We start from the raw sequence: 22,662 nt of genomic DNA on the forward strand, positions 1-22,662 counted from the left end.
TTGTTTATTCTGTTGTGTTGATTCTTTGTTGTCGCTAGAAGTTCAGATCGATTGTCCAATACTATTTTAACCACAGCATCTCGGGTTCAAAATTTGTAAAATTATACATTATATATATAGTGTTGTTATAATTTTTTAGTCAGTTGAAATAAAATTTGGTACTTGTACTTTTACTTTTGATACTTAAGTACATTTCAACACCAGATACTTTTGATACTTAAGTACATTTAATATGAGCAACTCACTCTAAGACTTTAACTCAAGTAATTTTCTGACGGGTGACTTTTACTTTAACCGGAGTCACTGTCAAGTAAGATATCTGTACTTTTACTCAAGTATGGCTTTCAAGTACTTTATACACCACTGTTTTTAAGAATGTTATGTCGCATACGTAGACAGCATAAACAGGCAGTTGTGAGAGGAAACCAGACACGGCCATTTATAGTCTCCCTGCCAGTCCTACAGAAGGGACAAACTGGACAAACACATGACGTCTGAGCATCAAAGAATAGCCTGTCAGCGCCGAAATCCAATGTACAGTTCAAAATCATTAAAAGAAACACATTAACATAATGATTCCTTTAAGTTATTGTGTCCGTGTTTGTCCCCCCCCCCCCCCCCCCAAAGCTGTAAACCTAGGGGAAACACTGAAGCTCATTTCCCATCATTATTGTCCGTTTCCTGCTGCCCCGACATTTCTCAGTAAAGTTCCCGACCTACATTAAAAACAAAGCCTGAACCCTGCTGTGCCATTATATGTTTGACACGAACTGCAGTGTCACTGAGGAAGTGGAGGCAGGGGGCTTCAAACTGACGCCTCACAGATGCTGAAATCCTCCAAACATGGACCACACGCAGCAAACTTTGTCTGTAACGTATCACTCCTCCTCCTCATCTCTTCAGTGCTTCTGGTTGTTATATTTGCACCAATGCACCCACATGGAACTTTAAACAAAAGAAAAGCAGTAAGGTGAAGTGAAAAGATGAATTTTGAAGTCAGTTACCATGAAACTATCAAAGAGCTAAACTACTAAGTAAAGCATTTTCCAATGATATAAACCATATAAATAAAGCAAAAATTTGTCTTCTATCTTTTAGTTTCCTATAGAGTTTCTATTGTGTCTTTGTCTGTAGTTTGTGTCACTGTAGTTTAGCCATGTTCAACTCGTAATTCTGTTTCCAGAAGCACTAAGAAAAGAGAAGTGTTTATTTTGTCCCAGGCGAGTCAACAAATGAAGAGAGGAGCGTGAGGCTGGTGAGGGACGAGGGTCGTGACCTCACTCACACGAGGCCAACGACCAGACAAATGGAGATTCCTTTGTTTTCGCTGTGTTTTTTTCTCAATGTTGCAACCTCAAATCTTGAGATTCTCCTGCTGGCCAGTCGACCCTTGAGCTGTGTACAGTGGCACGAGCTGATGTAATTTGGCTGAGACGAGGACGATGCTGCTGCTGCCCACACCTCAGACGATCCACCTTGGAACTGTCCGAGGTGCTGACCCTCAAGACCAGTGCAGATTACAGAACAGTACCAGTACGATTCCGGGCCACCAGCCACACATACAGAGTCTCAACAGTATAAACAGGATCAGGCACGTGCACAGATAGACCCCTAGTGGTGCTCAAGCACCACTTTGATTTTTTGTGAGACATGCTCCGTGGCGCTCACAAGCCCCCCCCCCCCCCCTCCCTCCTCCTCATGCAGCGCTGAGGGCCAAACGGCTGCAAACACTTCTCCTCTGACCCGCAGCATCAGACAAACAGGTAATGACGCTGTGTGTGCAATCCCCGGAAGGTGTTTGGTGATAAATGAACCACAACATTAGCGCTGAAAACATTACGTCGCAACTGGTCCGACGTTTCCTAAAAAATAAGCTAACAAAAAAGTCACGGACACAGACAGACAGGCAGGCAGGCATGCGGACAGGCAGATCATTTCAAGGCAGTTGTACTGTTCTACAAATTAGACAAGTTCACTTGTTTTGTTTCATTTAAAATCGTAATTATTGAAATGAAAGGTAGGTCTTAAGTGGCGCTACATGGCAGTCTGGTGAGGTATATTGTGGTATATTATTAGTGTAATGCTGATTATACTTCAGAAAACAGTAAACAAAAATGTGTGTGTACTGTGTTGTCAGCTTTATAGAGATTATGTTAGTCACTCTTAATTATTATGCACAACATTGATTTATCTCATTTACAAAATTTGCTCATAATGCCAAGAAAAGACAGACTCCAAAAGCAGAAGGACAGGGAACTGCAGCAAGCAGCTCAGGGTAGCATCTCTCTTTTATATTGGATCAGGCCATCAACTAGTAAAACAAATGAGGGAGAATCAGTAAGTTTATTTGATTTATTATTATTATTTTTAATTTGATAAATAATTTGGCGATGGGTTCCCTTTTTTTTTGGTTTGAGCACCTGCCCCCCAAAATGTCTGTGCACGTGCCTGAACAGGATGCCGTGTTTCAAATACACTGCAAGTCAGTGATGCACACATTTCGTGAGATACAATTTTAATCCTGCACGAGGGAGAGAACATGTCTGTGATTTACATGATTTCTGTCCAGCACTGCCTGAGGCCGGCGGGGGGGCTTCAACACAAGGTCCAGATGGTGCTCACATTTTCAGCTGTAAAGCGTTTTTGCTCCTCTGATCACCAATAAAACATTATCATCTATTTATAGATTTGGGGGATTTTTTGTCAGGTGGCTGTTTCGGTAGATATAATTTGTACCTCATGCACACTTCATGTGGCTCGGGAGGTGGAGCGGCTCGTCCACTCACCAAAAGGGCAGCGTTTCTTTCTCGGCTATTCTACATTTTCAAAGTGTCCTTGGGGAAGCCACTGATCCCCAAACTGCTCCTGTATGAGTTATGTACAATAGAGAAAGCGCTGCACATAGATGAGAGACTTTTCTGTTGAGCACTTTGAATGGTTATAAAAACTAGATAAGTACCTTACATACACATTGACATTGTGAGTCAATTCAATTGCTACCTTAAGTTTGATAATCTTAAATTTTCCATATTTTTTTCATGGGCCCAATGCTTATCTTTGCATCTGCTGCAACCAAATTTAAAAAAGCCGGTATTTAATTAGACCTTTAACTAAAACATATGTGCATGTTAATGTTAATTAATGTTGCATTAGCTTGGCGTCATAGCAACATGACTATATAATAAGAGGCCTTAAATTCCAACAGAACTGAATTCACAAAAAGTTGAGTAGTTTTATTTTCAACAACAAACAACAAATAATGAAGACGTTTTTGTGTCTTATTATTTTGTAGAGCAGACAGAAATGATATTTTGTGACCATACCATACATATAGTCACTGTGCTGCTATTAATAGTGCATCGTCATTATTCTGGCCTCCCTGCGTCATATACAGACCCCCCAACAACCACCCATGCCAGTCCCTGTTCATTCAAATTCACCATCCTATACAGGCTCTGCACCTTTAGGGCCCTTATTCCACGGGATCTTTCAGTCCCAGGCATTTTGTTGACTTCACTTGTGCCGTCTGTAACGTTTTCTTCCCCTGACAGAGGATCGGAGGCTGACAGACAGACAAGTGACCAACATATTTTATTTATTCCCCCCCCTCTGAAAATCCGTAAATTCTTTAAAAACAGTTTCCATCTGGTTGAGTCCCTGGATGAAACGTTAGAGAGCAGCGGGGGAATAATGGTCAATTTAAGTGACTATTCAAAGAGACTAAGATAGGCCACTAACAATAACATATATTACAATAGCATGCAATATAATGATGATACTCCATCATATGCTAGTGTTTACCAAAGTATAACTATTGCAGATATTAAAGGCATAACCTTAAATGACTAAAGTATTGACAAGATGTTTATGAAAAGTATTTTCTAAAAGGTAATGAAATTCAGCCATGCAAATGATTCATGACTTATTCATGAATCCTTTATTCAGAAAGTCATTATAGTTAATTATAGAAAATATTTGAACATAATACACATAATGTAAATGAGTTTTGTGCTTTATTACCTTGAATTATGTGAAAACATTTCATCAACATCATATGTTCCTCTCTTATACAATAAGGACATTCAGTGTGCAACTTGCAGAGGGAATGTAAACTACACTTTGCTCACCAGCTGGACTTCAGTTACAGAAACACGTCCACAGCCTGACATTTGGCATCGACTACATTATACTCAATAGAAAAAAGGGGAAGAGGACATTTTATTAATCTTCTACTAACATCTACATCCTGCTGTTTGTTTCCTTGGCTTCTATTCACCATGTTGCTCTTCAGTTCAGCTTTGTGGTACACCTGGGTTAAAATCACGCCATCTGCTGGACATTCCTGTGTCTACACCAACTGCGGGCTGCATGTCCAAGCTGAAGTTTCCCTTTTTAATTTAAAACTATTGTAAAAAGCACGTTCTTTCCATTACATGTGTACGATGAACACTTGATGAACTAACGTGTTTTTCTATATTCACTCTGACCATAGAACGATAGAAAAGGTGTTTTGCCTGTTGAGAGCATTATGGAAGTTTCTTGGATATACTCCAAACAGTCGTTAGATGAGACCATTTGGTTTTTGAAAACAAACAAGTATTCAAACGCTTAAGAAGTATTTATTTCACTTCTTTGTATCCCCCACACTCAGAGTAAAACTCGCCTGCGGTGCCTGGTATCAGTCACACTGAGTGTTCGGCACCAGCAGTCCATTTACTCTGATGAAACCATTATCTGAGTGGGTGGAAATTAAGCAGTTTGAGCTCAAAAGGCATTAACAACTCCCTGGAACACAACAGAGGCTGATTGGAAATAAGCACATGAACACATGGCCATGTCCTTTATACCCGCCTGTGCAAAGGAAATGGATTCTTTGTTTGTGAAGGTTTGCCAAGTGACAAGCGCCAAAAACAAGACTGGAACATGTATTTAGCTTTTCTCCACCTGGGTTACAATCAGTGTTTGTTTTGCAGATTGTAGACAGATAAAGCGTCAGTTTATTTGTATTGTTTGAGCTGCAGCACACCCACGGTGCTGCTTGGACTTAAATACTCGTGTAGATCTCTCCTCGGGACTATGAGTGGGAGTAACGACTTGAGTTCTTTCTCAGTTCACAGTATTTGAAATTTTAATTTGCTCCAGACTTGCTCCAGAAGAGGAGGATTTGCAACTGAGACGCCGGTGTTCTTCTCCGACATCACCAGCTCAACAGAATGTCCTGTTTAAAAATCTGTTTATAAAGAGCCACGAGAAACATGAGCTTTATCTTTATTTACAGTTGATATGAGATGTATGCTGGGATACTTGCCCAGTCAGGTCCCAAAGCATCCTGGATAAAAACATGAAGAACTGGAGCACTTGCTTTGTACTCGGCCAGAACTCGGTTGAAGACTGATGAGGTTTAACACAAACAAGACCAGACACAGACGCAGCTTAGAATGGTTAGTGATGAGGAGCTCACTCCCTACCCAAAGATTCCAGAGTCCTGATATGATTCCCAGAATATGCACAATACCACTTAATGACTTCTAACAGCACGTGAATGTTTAAAGATTCCTGTTCAGGTTGATCAAACCCTGAAAATGAATGAATAGGTTGAGTTTCTGTTTTGCAGCTTGTCACATCTTGATCTTGTTCCACTTCTACCTCTCTTCCCTGCTCTGTGAAGCTGCAGCTGGAATTCATGGCGTCAGTTCTACCTAAACCAGGCGTATATATTTAAATCTCCGATAAATTAATATATGGTTAAATCCACCAACTTTTAATGATCTCTCAATTTCTTGGTTTTGTTCCTATTGTTGGCGCATTTGTTTCGTTTTTTATATATACTATGTTTGACAGTGCATATCTTCCTGAGCTATTTAAAAGGTCTACCCACGGCTGAACAGTTTTTGTTTTCTTTGCACAAATGCACAAAGTGTATTTTACCAGTGAGGACATGTCAAATTTGTCTGCTGTGGAAAAGTCCAATGAGTATAAATGTTTGCAACTGGCCTTGTCCTGAGCTGATTCAAATAATCTTTTTCCAAATGCCACCGCTTTAGATACTAAAGCTGATGAATTACGTTGCTACTTCTTTGAAAAGATCCAGTGACCAGATAATAAATCACCTCTTTGCAGGAGCATTACAAAGGGAGGAAAAGGGCCACAAAGGAGAACAGGAAACCACAGAGATGAGTTACACAAACATAGGAAACTTCAAGGTGTGAGGTCCAACGCACGACTGCTTTCAGACTCCTGTTTATAAAGCTGTAAACTGGCGTCTCCAGGACTTGGCAACATCCTTTGGACTTTAATACGCTGGTTTCCTGACAAACATCAGCAGCCAAACCATCATCGTTCTGCATATTAATAAATATCTTCATCATACATCATACAAAAGTACTATAGATGTGTTGTGGCTCAGTAATGATCATATCAAACTACTGTCCTTCATGTGAACTTGAAACCATACGTTTTGCCAGAGTATCATCTTCTGGGATCCATTCAGTCCCTATGGTATTTTTTTTCCATATTGATATTACATCCTGCAGTCGAGGCTCATTAGCCTGAGTGGTTAAAATGTTTTGATGATTCAGATGAGGGAGCTCTTTCTTCACCTCAGAGCCCCCAGCTGCTGCGTTGTTAATTATTCAAGCCGCTGATGAATCTGTCAGACGTAACAAACGATGCAGCGGAACGAGATGCACAGGTAAACAAGATGAGTTCAGAGATAAGAGTCAGGGATGGTTTAACATGTCACCGAGAGAAGGTCAGCACATAGGTCACGTTTAATAACACATGATTGAACTGGATCATTTAATACGTTTGCCAAGGAGCTTATGTGTTTGTTTGTTTGTTTGCTGGATACACAAAAACTGTTAAATGAAATTTTGTACAGGGGTGGGACATGACCCAAGGAAGAACCTCTTACTTTTTGGTGGGGATTGGATCAAACAAGCTTTCAGCCAAAAGATGCCTCAGTCTGTCATTCCCAAAATTCAAAGATAGTTAATTTTAATTTTTTACCATTTGCCATATCTCTTATGTGTTCATATTCAGTTTCAGGCTTTCCAACCTAAGCTCAGCCCCAGATTGTGACAACTATGGTGTCACAGTTTCTATTGACCCTGATCCTCACGATGGGATTTAATCTACTAATAAAAACAATGTTAAAGGCAATCAGATGTTTATTGTCCTTAATAATTCATTCTTGCCCCACATGTGATACAGTGGAGAGCTGCAGAATAAATGCAAAAATAGAAGTGACTTGGCCTCAAAAGGAGTAAACAACATGTACTTTTCCAGAATCCTTTCTACAGTTTTTTCTCCCTGATGCTTTTCTTGTTTGGATTTTTTTTTTATGCATTAGTTTGTTTATCGCTGCACATCACATTCTCCTGTTGTTTTTTTGGACTCCTGTTATGTCTCTGTGGACATTAAATGGGCCATATTGCACCCTGAGGCTTGTGTGTCCCCTGCTGCAGCCCAAATGTCTACAGAAGGAGAAGAGAGAGAGAAACAGAGGGACGGGTACATGCACATATGAAGAGAGTGACGTAGGAATTTGTTCGGAATGAACAGGACTCACAAAGGACTCACACCTCTTCCCAAAAAAGGTTCTGTTAAACCCATCACAGATTCTGCAGAGCTGTCGAGATGGAGCTGGTTGTGTAACTGGGGCTCAGCACACGTGCAGGTGACACTTGCTGTGGCACACAGAGGATAAGAAAGTAGCAGAGGAGTTAAAGCAGACTGATGTTGCAGGGAGGGGGAGAGCGATGAAGGGAAGATACTTTCCCTCTCCCTCCCTGGAGCAGATAGGAGACAGAGACCCAGATGTCAGAGAACAAAAATTCCCCAGAGAAACTAGGGCAAAAAAAAAGAATAAAAATCTGCTCCTCATTTCTCAGCTTTGTGCAACACAGCTCGTGAGAGTGTCTAATTGGCTTTTGTACATTAACATCACTGCATTCGTTGTTTTGCCCTGCGTCCCTGAACATCTGCTGTGAGAGTAATGACCCTGGGTGTGCAGATGGGATGAGACCGAGGGGTTATCACGCTTCTGTTTCCAGCGTTGCTCCTTTTGAACTTTGCTATTATTGCTTTGACCACAGTCAAATACTCCCATTATGTTCCTGCCTTGGTTAAAGGTTAAACCCAAATAGCGCAGGCCTCTTTAGCAACATGTCTTTTAAAAGGCAAAAGTTGTAGCGCTTTGAACGAGTGTGAATTTTATTTATTTGCACAAGCTAAAATCAAATAAATGGTATAAAACTCATTTTAAATTAGTGAAAGGAAACTTTTCATGACATCTCTAAACTTCCATAAGTAGGGCGATGTTTGGGAACATGAATATTAGATGAGTCTGGTTCAAAATAAGGAATCATCTTGAACATGAGAATGATTTTTTGTTGATTGAAGAGACACAATATTAATACACACAGTATTTGGCGGTGCCTCTCTAGACACCCAAGGACGCAATGTTTCTTAAACATATGGATTATTAAATAAAAATTGATATTAAGTACTAGTAAAATGTACACATCTTTCAAAAGGTTTATCTGACATCATTTTCCATTCTCACATTCTTCTGTTTCCTGTCTCTCTTTCACTAGTGTGTTGACCCAGATGCTGACTCATTAATAAATGCTGCCTCTTGCTATTCATAGCTGGAGAGACCAAACCACTGAAGTGTGTAAAGTGATTGTGTCATGTACTTTTAAATGATTTACTATTTTGTTATCTTTTCTTTTTCCTCTCCCTTATATCTCCTTATTTCCAGAATCATGTACTTCCTCTCCAGGTCACCTCGTCTGTCTTGTCATTTCCTCTGAGAAGGTCAGCGTGACCCAGCAGAGGGAGGGATAAGAGGAAGTAAAAAAAAAAACGGGAAAATGGACAGAGGGACAGGTAACGTCAGCAGTTGGGAGTGTAAGGGATGAGTTGCAGGAGGAAGTGAAGGGCTAATCTGTGTGAGATCCATGAGACTTGGTTTTGTTTTGAATTTATTTTGCAGCATTGATTTGAGAAAACAATCACTTCAGATCTGCAGGACACTTAGTGGGAGCTATATGTGTCCCTGAGAAAGACCACTGTCCACTGGTATTAAAATCCCAGCAGGCACTTGTTGGGTGTTTGGTTGAACACTTACACTCAAGCACCGGTTCAGTCACATAAAGATTGAATGATGCACCGTGGCTCCCGGTGCAGTGACGTGCGTCTTAATGAACTTGCAGCTCAATATCGCAGCTCTGTCATCCAAAATCGAGTGGAGTGTGAGGATGTGGAGTGGAGAGGGAGGGGCAGAGTGAGTGGGGGGGCTCCTCTTCTGATGCTGATGCTGCATGCACCTGCCTTCTTTTCCCTTCATGCGACCCCCCCCCCCCCCCCTCAGCCTCCAGCACACTCACTTCTGCCTGTCGAGCGAGTGAGAGAGAACGATGAGCTCCTCTCTCCCGAAAAGCGAGTCCGCTACTTCTCTGCTCAGGTCGTCGGGGCTGAGCCGCAGGTCCACGCACTCGGATCACGGTCCCCACGGGCACCGGGGTCACCGGCCTCAGCATCCCCATCCCACCGGAGCTGGAGGCGGGCAGGAGGCGGGCTGGACCGAGGACTGCGAGCCCAGTGCCCGCAGACCTCTCTGCCGGCCGAGACACTCCGACTCCCGGGGAGGCGACCACCAGCGGGTGCAGAAGAGCCACTCGCACCGGCAGGTCAGCCTCCTGGAGGACGGATCCCCTCAGGAGGATGCGAGGCACAGGACGAGCCGCCATCAGAAGGAGCGGAGCAACTCCACCAGGTCCAAACACCCCCATCCGCAGCCAGAGTCCCCGAGAGGTGAGCCGCCTCCTGCAGCGCAGCACCCGGGCAGGAGGACCTCTCCGACTCCGTCCTACCCGAAGCACACGGACGATGCGGATTTCTTCTTCGAGCCCCGGGAGAGGCTGCAGGTCACCGGCTCGTCCTCCAGCCTCAGCTCGGGCACACCTGCCTCCGGTGCACCTGTCCGGCCCGCGGGACGCCGCACGGCCAAGAGACTCAGCGGGACCGCTTCTGAGTACGACTCCAGTCTCCATCCCATCGTGAAGTCGGTGTTCGGCCAGGTAAGACGCCATGCAGAGGAGACGACACCCTTTGAAAACGTGGTGGAAGTATAGAGACTCAAAGCTGCAGAGAAAACAACATTATCATTTAAAATATTTGATCATTTGTATAAAATGCGACAAAAATTATGTCTAATCTTCATATCACTGTTTAGTGTGTGGGTTTATTATCGTGTAAAAACATGAACAGGGCGAGATTTCAAGCTGTAAATTAAATAAATCACCATCAGCAGCAGAATGAATCAAGAAACCAGTCAGAGTTTGTACTTGGAACTGGCACAAACTTTCAGTCACGTTTTAGAGGGAGAAGATGGGCAACCAATGCATTCACTCCAGTCAAATTCATCTAAAATACATATCTCAATGCGTAACAGCCTCATGCACAATGATCCACAACCCATCATCTCTGTGAGGAAGGAAAAGCTCCAATAGATCTCAAAGAGAGGAGGCATCCTCATATCCAGCTAATTTATAAAGTCCATCACTGAAAGTAAATATTCAGTTTAAATTAATTAATTATCAAGTTAAATTGATCATTATAATTCCAGTATAAGAGGGACCAGGGTTATTCCCTGTCAACTATATGCACAGATTATCTTTTAACACAGTAAATAAGAAAATGTTTTAATCAACTCCTTTATTAAAAGTGTCGAAGCAGCTTCACAGGTGAGATGACACATTGAGACACAGTGTGACTGAACCTGCGGTCGCTTCGCCTCAGTGCAGCTGATTAAAAATTGATGTGTGCTTTCAGTACGAATCTGGAAGCCGGGGTCGGATGGGGGTGGTTGATTCTGGGGGGTGCGGGGGGGTTCATGTATCCCAATGGGAACGCAGTCACTTTCATTGTGGCTGAGGGATCAACTTTCTTTGGAAAACTCTCTTTCAGTGATGAGAGGTTGTCAACACACACGCACACGCGCACACACACACACACACACACAGGCACACACACACACACGGCCACACAGGTAAGTTCATCCTCACCCTCACACAACATTCAGGTGACGAGTTCTGATAATATATAATCAGATAATTTATTCTTTGACTGACAGCATACAGATAAAAGGGTTGCACCTCCTCTTCCCTGCATCACCTGTTCACCACTAACACATCACTTTTCCACGAGACACCATACCCCCCCCCTACCCCCCCGACCCCTGTCCACACAGATCTCTTACAGCTGCAGAACATCCTTCCCGTCTCTCATTTTCTCTTTCTTGTGTCGCTGAAATCCTTCTTTCTGCGTCGATGATAAAAAGCTCAAGAGGAGACAATTACCTCCCTGTGCTCTAATGTGTTCCAGAAATAACTCCTCTCAATCCAGGCCAGAGCTTCAATCAGTCTTACGGTTCCGGGCGAGGGCAAAAATCGGTGCGGCGCTGTGTTACTATATAAAGTCTCCACAGCTGCTGACATGTGTGCAAGTCTGTAGTTTTGTCGTTTCCATCAAATCTGTGATTGATCAGGTGAAGATTTGTGATGGAGCAGTGAGCACGGCATTGTGTTGTTGTGCATTTGGAGGGTTGGGATGCTGCTGCAGCTCTGGATGTGTTGACGTGTAAAAAAAAACTGATTATTCATGATAGACGTTTATATGAAAAGTGACTGTGACTATATTTTGGGACTGAATCATCTAGTTATCGAAGTGCAGGCTCGTTTGTGTTTTTTCTGTGGCGTCGTCAGCGTGAAGCTCAGTCATGCCCAGCGGCCAATGACTTTGTGAGTGGACAAAAGTTAGTTATGTGCATCAGTGTTTGTGTGACAGGAAGCCAGAGAGAAAGAGAGAGAGAGGAGAGAGAGAGAGAGAGAGAGAGAGAGTGAGAAAGAGTGAGTGGGTGAATGATGCATGTGTGAGAATGAAAAGAAAGAAAATTCAAAGACAGCTCGATTGTCCATGTTACTGCACCTGCTCAGCATCTAACTCAAGCTGTTTCATTATAGTGACCACACACACACACACACACACACACACACACACACACACACACACACACACACACACACACGTCCTTAATGCTCTTTGAATAGATGTGACAGTGCGAGGCAGAACGCAGGGTGAGATACTCCACACTCCCGATAACTCACTGGTTTCCAATTTTTTCTTATGTAACATCAAGATCTGCATACTATCCCAACAGAACTCATTCAGTGCACCAAGCTAAAAATAGCACATCAGGACCTGATTATGAGAAACTGGAGGAGGGCTGGAAATGTTTTCGATTCTATTTATTTAATTATTCCATTTTTCTATTTTTGCCTAGGTGGAAACATTCACATCTTTTGGCAAATGTGCAACCTGCCACAGCCAATCTGAGAAGTAAAAGAGCAGGTCTGCAGCAGGAGGAGACGTGTGTCTCCCAGCTACCGGTTTATAATCCCAATTTTCATATTCATTAGATGAATCATGATTACCAAAAGGCTTGTGTTGCGATTCATTACATTTTGTGTTATACTCTGCACATTGGAGTGTTTAAGGTTACACCAGAAACCTTGTTGAAGGACAGAATATGCGTTCTTTGTCCCCGGCAGAAATGGGGTTTCTATTTTTAGAGATTCTCCATTCTCAGATTTGGCGACCTTCACTGACCTTGTTGTACAAATCCTCGCAGGGAAGCTGGAGTGCGCAGCAGAGACGGGTTATTATCAGACTTCTGTTCTCTGCTGTTGGGAATTACTATTTCGAGACATGTTTTTTTTAATTTCCTATTAAATATAGATAAAAGATATGTGTATTAACCAGCAGAGGGAGCAAGTACTGTTTGTACTAATAGGGTTGAACTCAGACTGTGTGTGTTTGTGTGTGTGTTTGTGTGTGTGTGTGTGTGTGTGTGTGTGTGTGTGTGTGTGTGTGTGTGTGTGTGTGTGTGTGTGTGTGTGTGTGTGTGTGTGTGTGTGTGTGTGTTTGTGTGTGTGTGTGTGTGACACAGAGAGGGGGGGAGAGGGAGAGAGAGATTTTCTGTGTGTCACATCAGGGAAAAGTGACAGCGCAGGGGGAAGAAAGTGAAGGAGGCAAGGATGAAGGACAAAACAGGAAAGGGAGGAAAGAGAGGAGAGTTACTTTTTTGGTGGTTATATAATTCAGACACTTCTCAGCTCTCACTTGCCTGCTCCCACCTGACAGGTCCGAGGACAATGTGAGGAAAGGTCCTCACACACAGATTAGCCCTTCACTTCCTCCTGCAACTCATCCCTTACACCATCAGCTGCTGACGTTTCCTGTCCCTCTGTCCCTTTTCCCGTTTTTTTTTTCACTTCCTCTTATCCCTCACTCTCCAGCCGGGGTCAGGCTGACCTTCATGACATCTCAGAGGAAATGACAAGACAGACGAGGTGACCTGGAGAGGAAGTACATGATTCTGGAAATAAGGAGATATAAGGGAGAGGAAAAAGAGAGCGTAGCATCATCGTATTCACCACAGGCATATGCCTCCAGTATGTGGAGAGTATGGCAGGCTATTTTTAGACACACATGGGTATTTTTATAGCTCTGCCTGCAAAGGAGGAGGTAGAAAAATGCACTCTTTGGTTAAATCCCCTTTTTTTAGATGGGGATTAGGCGGTGAGATGACAGAGCAATGTGAAGTGTGTGCGTCTGCTTGATGATGCTGAATATTTATGGAGGGAAATCAGTGAGAGACAGTGCGAGACGGAGGACAAGGGATAAATGAGTCAGAGGGAAAAACAACAACAGAGGTTTAATTGACTGGAATGAGACTTATCTATATTTTTTTGCAACCCCCCCTTGTGACGCACTAGCCCATTAATTAGACTAACAGCTGGAAAAATGGTGCCGCGCCAGAATAATCATTATGAAAGTTACAGATTTCAGCTCCTCTGATGTGAATGAATTAATCGAACGAAGGATTAAACTGTGACGTCTCAGCCCGAGCACAAGAGGATGACGCAAGTGTGCAATTTTTATGTTTTCTTCTTTTTTATGTCCTCCCATGACGACAGAAACATACGCACAAAAACTCTCATGGTCACATTTCTTTTATCACATTCAATGCGTCGTCTTGTCATCCAGACACTGAGTGGCTTAAATGACTACTTGAACAAAAATGATTATATTTCTTTTCATATATCTAAAGAAAAGATTTGCAATGATTATTTCCTTATCTTACAAAAGAACAGGAAGAAAAAGGATGATGATGAACCCATGAAGGTCTCTTCTTCTACATCTCTTCTCCATCTCCCAGCTCATTGGACACACTTGATGGCAGTAGATTTGACCTGAAGATCTTCATTTAAAAGCAAAAGCAGTTATTAATATTCTCTAGCAATTTTGTTGCATGGTTTGCACAGGGAATTTGCTGCAAGAATATTGCTGCTGTTACAAATCAGAGAAGGGATTAAGTGTAATGGGTCTTCGCCCCAAAAATCCTTTAATAACCAGATAATGCTTTTCTCCTGACATGTCAGCATGAAAGCAGTTATGTAAATGTGTGAAGTCTAAGTGGGAGAGATGGTGTGGCAGTAAGAGAAGAATGGAGAGATAGTGAGAGGAGAGATGGATCTCATGCCTGTGCACACTGTGGTCTGACATTATGAGAACTGACGGCTCCTGTGTCTGTCGTCTGATGTGTTCTGAAGTTCACAATGAGCCTCCGGTGAGAGGATGGATGAATCATCCAAAGAGGAGCACAGAGGAGCCGCGGAGATGCTGAATGGGAGCGAGGTCTGAAACGGCTCCGGCGTGAATGTGTTCATTAAAAATAGAAGAGAATAGACAAGGTCGAACACGGAGAGGGAAACTCGGAAGTGCGTTTGTGCCACGGTCACCTCGGGAGTGAAGGGTTCCGGATTGAAAAAAACAAAACCAAAGCGTGGGTAAATGCTGGAAGAAGTGATTGAATGCATTCAAAGTTTGGTTGCGGTTATTGTGATGATGTTCAAGCTTCACTGTGCACAATGATGCACGTGCAGGAACCCTGTTTTCAAAGATCTATGTAGATCTATGAGCATTATCTTAAGGAGATGTAATTGAACCTAAACTAATTATTATTGGAAGCAGAGAATATTTATACGTCTTCAACCAGATGGAGGCATGACACAATACAAATACTCCACTGTGAGTCCTTAAAAACATATTATGGAGACTGGCTTATTTAAGAGGTTTATATTCCATAACGTTTTATATTGACCTCTGAATCTAATAAATAAAGAAATAGATCAATGTCTCTGGTTAGCGATTAGGTATTAAGAACTAGGTTAATTTACTCAACTAATTCAGTTATTTTATTTATAGTATAATTGAATTTACTGTGTTTGGTTCATTGGAGACTGGCAACATGTCCAGGGTGCACCCCCGCATCTCTTCCAATGTCAGATAACATTATATATAAATAAACAATTTTTATTTTAAGTACAATACATAAGCACTTTCACTGTTTGCCACTGGTTTGTAGAGATGCTACTTTATGTCTTCAAGGCTGACGATACATTGGTGTGTGTGTGTTTGTGTGTGTTTGTGTGTGTGTGTGTGTGTGTGTGTGTGTGTGTGTGTGTGTGTGTGTGTGTGTGTGTGTGTATGTGTGTGAGTGTGAAAGGCTGAAAGAGAGCCTTTACTGCATTTGCACATCCTTGGTGGTTCAGAATCCTTTGTCATTTCTTGCACATTTTGGCTTTCATCTGTATTCAAGCCCTTCAGCTTACCATGACTTTGTGATGCTTTTATGTCAGGGTGTGCGTGTGTCTGTGTGTCTGTGTGTGTGTGTCTCTGTGTGTGTGTGTGTGTTTGTGTGGGAGAGAGAGAGAGATAGAGCAAGAGAGAGGGAGAGAGTGGGGAGAGAAGGGGGAAGAGAAAGCTTGTTATATTTTTAGCTTCACAGCCCCTCATGTGTGTTTAATCGAGTGTGTATGTGTATGTGTGTGTGTGAGTGAGTGTGTGTGTGTGTGTGTGTGTGCGTGTGTGTGTGTGTGGGAGTGTGTGTGTGTTTGGATTAGTGTCTCCAGCATCTTGCTCAGGGGAAGGTAATGTTGTCCGAACGAGCCTCTTCTGTCACATTCGCATAGATGGTTTATATGCGTAGGGGAGAGGGAAAAAGAGCAAGGGACAGACGGACGGACAGAACGAGAGAGAGAAAGAGCGAGGGTGAGAGAGAGAGAAAGAGAGAGAGAGAGAGGGTAGAGGGGAGGGAGGGAGGAAATACACTGTAGGGGAGAGGATGGAATGAATAAGCAATCTTGCTTTTTCTACTCCTGGCGCTTGCATCTCGCTCTGGTCACATTGCATGCTCCCTCTCCCTCGCGTATCTTTCTGTGTTTCCGATCCGTCCTCCGTTCTTGTTTACACGTTTCCTCCTTTGTCTCAGTGTCCCCCCCCCCCCCCCTGTCGTACCTCCCAGTGCCCTTGCCTGTGGGTCCTCCCTGCACACGTCCCCCCGTCATCTCCCTCCTCACCTCTCTCCACCTCCTATGATACCTCCGCTCCGCTCCCTGCTTTTTCCCAAACGTCCTCTTGTATTAGTCAGTGACCCACTGAACCCTCTCCCCCTCTCGAGTCACTCCTATTCCCATGCATGCCCGGACACATATGCAAACACACATGCATACACGTGCACTCGCATCACACAGGCACCCCAACACAGACACAGTTAGAGAGAAAACATAAAACAGGAAGGATCTTGCTTTTTTTTTGCAATGGGCAACTCTGTAAAGTCGCTCAAAATTTTCACCAAGAAGGTAAGGTCGAGGTTTTTCATCTAGCTGTGGTCTCCTTGAATCCCCTGCATGTTTGTCTCATGGTGTGTCCCCCAACCTGACCCAAGGCTTTTTGACTGGACCTGTACTGGTTGACTGCTTGTGTTCTGACTGGACTGTTGCCCTGTGTCTTGTAATGCAAAGGAGGACAAATTAAGTATATTTCAAGACAAATCTTACGTCTCATGCTTTTATTTTAGTCCTTATTTGCAATAGAGTGTCTTAGTCTTGATTGTTGTCGCGGGACCTTGTTGACCCCGTTTAAAACTCATTCGGCTTGGATCACACTGCTTCGTTAATCCGACATTTGCATCCTATTATGAGTCTTTTTGGATAAACGTCATCGCTGTTCTAATCGCTGCGTCGTATCGCTCCCTGGAAAACGGATCTCGGATGGGTCAGAGAAGTGGCTGCTTGATCTTGACCTGTCGTCTGAGTTGAAAATAAGGGGAATTTAGATCCTGTCGACAAACTTAAGAGTTGACCCGATCGCACTGGTCTGTGAGTTAGTGATTCTGAATGATTTTTTTTTTTAAAACTCAAGGCCCTGTAACCTTCGCTCGTACAATGCGTGTCTCACATTCACTGTCCTCATTGTATTCCTGCAAAGACGCTCAGACAATCCCAAGAAAAAGACTTCTCTTCATATCAGCAGCTGCACGTCCTTGAGGAAGCACACGCAACTGTTGACGCCATCTGTGCATAACATGGATGGTTCGCTGGAGAAGTTCTTGCTTGACTACAGCCCTTTTTGGGGGGGTGGGGGGTGGGTTGTTATATAAATGCAAGCGCGTTGCTTCGTAGCACTTTTCCTGGCGCAGATACACCCGAAGACATCCCTGCTCCATGCCTCACTTAGTCAGATTACCCGGTGGGCATCCGCTCCTCTGGTGGGGGGACTTTAGGAATGCATGAAGAGGTGGCATGGCAACAGATGGAGAGTGAAGGTAATTTGTAGAGCATGCCAGTACCACGTGCGACTGTGCGAAGTACAAATATGCATAATAATTATATTTTATTCTGTACGCATGCAAATGTCTCATTGACTTTGCTGTGACATCCATCTGAAGACGGGGAGCAGAAATGGCCTCTGGGTAATTCACTGTGACACGAGTCGACTTCACGTGCTTGTCACTGGATTTTTAGCAACTGAGTTGGACGTCGGTAATTGAAGACCTGACACGCATTTTAGTGTTTTATAAAGCGAGAAGAGAAATATTGTGGAAGTAATTGCAGAGAACATTTTCTTATAGTGTCTAGTTAAGCATTCTGCATTTAGCCTGAGTTGAAACTGCATCTCTTATTCAGATATCAGTCGGGTTGGATGCTTGGACTTCATCCGGCAGTGGACGCATGTTTTTTTATTTTCTATAATTGGGTGGATTTCCGTGAGAACAACTTCTGCCCCCAAGTTGACGGCCTAATTGGTGATTATATTTAAACAGCTGACTAAACCTCAACGTAATCTTCCAGACCACATGATGATATTATGCATAAAGTCTCCTCCAAATAAGCCTTTTTGACCACAGGGTTTCTCACAGTTTGTCACTGGAGCTTCTGTGGTGAGAGAATATTATTGTAGGATTTAGAGCAGAAGATGGAAAAATACAATCAGATATTAATTGGAATTATATTTGACACTAGAAAATGTGCAGGTGAAAAAACAAGCTGATTCGAGAGCAGTTAAATGAAAACAGGCGGCGGATTGTGTCTATAGAGGCTTGGTGCTTTTCTGTTCTGATTCCGAGTCCTCTTCCCTCCAGCTGAGATGCTAACTGAGGTGTTTTCCTCCATCATGACAGACCTGACAACACCTCTGCATGACTGACAGACCTCGTGCTTTAGTACCCCCCCCCCTCCATCCCCACTCCATGTTCGCTCCATGCTACCACAAGCTGAGTCACGGTCTCTACCCCTTGTCTTTGCCCCTGCTCCCATGTCTGGCCCCCCTTCCCCTGGATGCTGCTCCAGGACCAGAAGAAGAACTACAAAGCAGTGCAGTCCTGTGAGGAGGGGGGCTCCGGGGGGGCATATCTTGAGCCGCTAATTGCCCTGGCCCAGAACGGAGCCAACATGCACAACGTGCTGGGGCCCGCGTGCATCTTTCTACGCAAGGGCTTCGCTGAGAACCGGCAGGCTGTACGTAAGTCCAGAAAATATCATGTGCATGCATGCCAGGAGAGATTAGCACACACTGCAGTACACACACAGTCACTGGAACTCACCGTGAATGTGCGTGGTCATCATCTCTCACTGTAATGTCAACACTAAGAGCATGTAAGTCAGCGGGGTGCAACTGAGAAGATGGTATTGTGACAACGTGACACTTAAAGTGTGTGTGTGCGTGTGTGAGTGTGTGTGTGTGTGTGTGTGTGTGTGTGTGTGTGTGTGTGTGTGTGTGTGTGTGCGTGTGCGTGTGCGTGTGTGTGTGTGTGTGTGTGTGTGTGTGAGTTTGTGCCTGAGGCTGCATTACCCATAAACAGTGTTGGGAAGGATACTTTCAAAACGTATTCCGTTACAGAATACAGAATACATGCACAAAAATGTAATCTGTAACGTATTCCATTACATTAACTAATCTGAGTAACGTATTCTGAATACTTGGAATACTTCCGGTTTGTATTGCATTTTTTAAGTGTATGATTGCGGCGTCGTTATAGTCAGTGGAGCAGCAGCAGTTTAAACTCTCTCTCCGCAAGATGCGGCGGGCCAGCTGGATGTCCGGCTCCCATCCACTCCCACCTCTGTGCCGGTCCCACCGGAGGCTGAACCCCCCCCTGCGCCAAGGCTGCCTCGCGCCGTGCAGCGATCGTTTCGGCGTCGGGTCTATTTTTTGCGCTTGACGCGAGCGTATCGCTCCAGGAAACACACTGAAAAATGATTTTAAACGATATTGATGACATATTTTATATGATATAAATGATAAAGCATGCATCCCATAGTTTGTATTCCCCTTCTGTTGTCCTGGAGTTTTAAATTTACCAATTTGACCGATCACATTATTAAATGCCCCCCTCCATACAGACACACAAGCGGTCATAAAGATAAAAAGAGAGGGGGGGGGGGGGGGGGGGGGCGGAGAATACGTAGTTTACCCTCGACACCCGACATTGAACGGAGCAAACAGCGGAGAAGTTCTTGAAGATGGATGACATTAAATTGGGACGCTGTTGCAGTTAATGTTGGAGCAACAAGTGACCATATGCTTTTATACTACTGGGTCAACGGGTGATATTATTTTAGCGGCGCTTCAGCGTCCGGTGTGAACCCGGCGTGCCTCGCTGGTCTCCTGCAGAGCCATGACAGCGGAGCTCTGGAAGCGCAGGTCGGTCTTCTCTCACCAGGTGCTGGAAGGGCAGCTTGCGGATCAGCAGCTCCGTAGATTTCTGGTAACGACGGAACTCTCTCAGAGCCACGGTACCGGGCCTGTAACGGTCCCGAGCCGGTAGCGGTGAGGCTTCTTCACGCCGCCGGGGTCCGGGGCGCTCTTACTGCAGCCCTGGTCTCCAGCTGCTTCCTGGGGGCTTTGCCTCCGGTGGATTTACGAGACAGTGATTAAACTCGTGAAACAGAGAAGTACCGTCATGTAATCCACTGATTTCAACAATGTAACTGTATTCTGAATACCATCTATTTAATTTGTAACTGTAACGGAATACAGTTACTCATAATTTGTATTCTAAATACGTAACGCCGTTACATGTATTCCGTTACTCCCCAACACTGCCCATAAACACATGGCTGTTTGTCAGAGGATTATTAAATCATGATAACAGCGGTGGCAAAAATGATATTTACCTGGAGATTATTTCCTGCTGTGATGACACATGTCTTGTTATTAAAGAAAACAGGGATGTTGAACCTTTCAGTGTTCTGAGCTGCGTGTTTACTGACTCTTCTAAAGACCAGTCCTCAGATGGTTGTTGATGTTGGGATTGAATCATTTTAGTGGAACGGAGTAGCAGATAAAGAAGAAATGAAAGAACTAGTGCATTTGTTGGGTTTTTCCGTCGTTTCTGCAAATCCACGCAAGCGGCAAACTTGAAAAAACACAACTTCACAACGGATACAGCAAATGTGTCAGATCCCTTTCTTCTCTTAAAAATCGTATATTATTAGATATGTAATTTTCTTTCTGCTATTTTTTACTTTTATCCCAAAACGTAACTATGTTTTATTATTTGCTTTATTAAGTACTCAGAGTTCTAAGAATCTACATGTTTCATAGCATCCGAACACTTCAGCAGGAGGTGTCAGAGCTCTTCCTCTCTGGCTGGAGGGAGACCTGCAGACTCTTGGCACCGTGGCACAAACTTGTAGTTGCCTATTTATTTATTTATTTGTATTTGTACTGTGTCATGTTGTGTGAGGAATGATGCACATTGGCATGATTTTCAAAAATATCAGCAGTTTTTGTTTCCTGACTCTGCGCTGTGATCCTTCACAGGACCGAGAGCTGAGGCCAGAAGAAATGGATGGTACGTTACATTTCCGGGCCATAAAGAATGCAAATTAATAATCTAATTTTAACTCTTATTTCACACTCACATCTATTTTCTCTCCCAGAGTTGCGCGAGGCTTTCAGGGAATTCGACAAAGACAAAGATGGCTTCATCGGCTGCAAAGACCTGGGGAACTGCATGAGGACTATGGGCTACATGCCCACAGAGATGGAGCTGATCGAGCTGAGTCAGCAGATCAACATGAACCGTGAGTGAAACCGTGACTTATTTCCACTCTTGCAGCCAATTCAAACACAAAGCTTCAGCCGGAGCGTGAATAAAACACGCTTTGTCCCTTTGTCCCTCTCGACTTCCTCCTCTCTCTCTGTCTCCCAGTGGGAGGACATGTTGACTTTGAGGACTTCGTTGAACTCATGGGGCCCAAACTTCTGGCTGAAACCGCGGACATGATCGGGGTGAAAGAGCTGAGGGATGCATTTAAGGAGGTGAGGAAAGTCAGGAGGAAAAAGGTCACAGAAGCTATATATAACCCATAGAATTTCCCAATGGGTTTAAATCTTTAGGAGGTTCAGTCATATTTAAGAGAATTTTGATAATTGCTTCTCTTATTTGTCTTTTTCTTCATTTCAGTTTGACACAAATGGCGATGGCCAGATCAGCACGTCAGAACTTAGAGAGGCAATGAAGAAACTTCTTGGACAACAGGTACAGACATACTGGGAGAGTCTTATTTTTGAATTCAATATTTAAAGCTTGCACCATATTAAGTGGATCACCTCACAATCTGCCTTCTCCAGGTCGGACACAGAGATCTGGAGGACATCCTACGAGACATAGATCTGAACGGAGATGGACACGTGGACTTTGAAGGTGAAGGAAAACAGCCACCATCGTTTGCAAACCACACATGTTACTCCTCCTTCCTGTAGTAGATCTAAACATGCACACACGTTTCAAATCCCAGCATGTGTGTCGAGCTGAAATCCCAACACCCCGCTGATGGTGAGGTGTGGGGATGAAGGCAGTAGGTCTGTCAGATTATCTCCATACCAAGGGATTATGCCACCTCGTAGATTACACACAGAGAAACAGATGCATGCCGGCTGCCAGGGATAAAAATATCAGGGGATGCTGCTGCTCAGAAAACTGCAAACTGCTTAGAGGGTAGATTTCGAGAAAAAAAAAACATAAAACGCTGTCTGTGACAGTTAGGTGCAAACCATGATTCATATTTTCAAATAGTTCAAACCCACAGAGAAAGCTGAATTGAAACCACTTGCATTGATTGATGAGAACGAAACATATTCAGTATTAATTAACTATTACGTATTTTACAGGTGATTGACAGTCCCTTTTAAAACTGTCCTTCTCTTTAATCGACAGAGTTCGTGCGGATGATGTCTCGGTGA

At 43.6% G+C, this 22,662-nt stretch overlaps 1 protein-coding gene across 3 annotated transcripts; it reads left to right on the forward strand.

Annotated features, from left to right (window-relative positions):
• Positions 1 to 9,422: 9,422 nt before the first annotated feature.
• cabp1b (calcium binding protein 1b) lies at positions 9,423 to 22,662 on the forward strand. 3 transcript variants are annotated; one of them, XM_061077733.1, is made up of 7 exons: positions 9,423 to 10,085; positions 21,238 to 21,268; positions 21,357 to 21,500; positions 21,629 to 21,738; positions 21,884 to 21,958; positions 22,051 to 22,123; positions 22,637 to 22,662. In XM_061077733.1, the coding sequence occupies exons 1-7, from the start codon at positions 9,423 to 9,425 to the stop codon at positions 22,660 to 22,662; spliced, it is 1,122 nt and encodes a 373-aa protein (XP_060933716.1). The 3 variants fall into 3 exon arrangements, with proteins under 3 accessions (XP_060933716.1, XP_060933724.1, XP_060933733.1); XM_061077741.1 differs by lacking the exon at positions 9,423 to 10,085 and adding an exon at positions 16,731 to 16,772; XM_061077750.1 differs by lacking the exon at positions 9,423 to 10,085 and adding an exon at positions 18,807 to 18,926.

Source organism: Limanda limanda, chromosome 1 (genome assembly GCF_963576545.1).
Source record: "Limanda limanda chromosome 1, fLimLim1.1, whole genome shotgun sequence".
Classification (NCBI taxonomy): Eukaryota; Metazoa; Chordata; class Actinopteri; order Pleuronectiformes; family Pleuronectidae; genus Limanda; species Limanda limanda.

What these genes read in the sequence shown, in the direction of transcription:
- cabp1b (XM_061077733.1), top strand. Translation starts at nt 9,423, where the DNA reads ATGAGCTCCTCTCTCCCGAAAAGCGAGTCCGCTACTTCTCTGCTCAGG. An exon ending in TGAGGGATGCATTTAAGGAG is followed by an intron (nt 21,739 to 21,883) that starts GTGAGGAAAGTC and finishes TCTTCATTTCAG; the next exon opens with TTTGACACAAATGGCGATGG. An exon ending in TGGACACGTGGACTTTGAAG is followed by an intron (nt 22,124 to 22,636) that starts GTGAAGGAAAAC and finishes TTTAATCGACAG; the next exon opens with AGTTCGTGCGGATGATGTCT.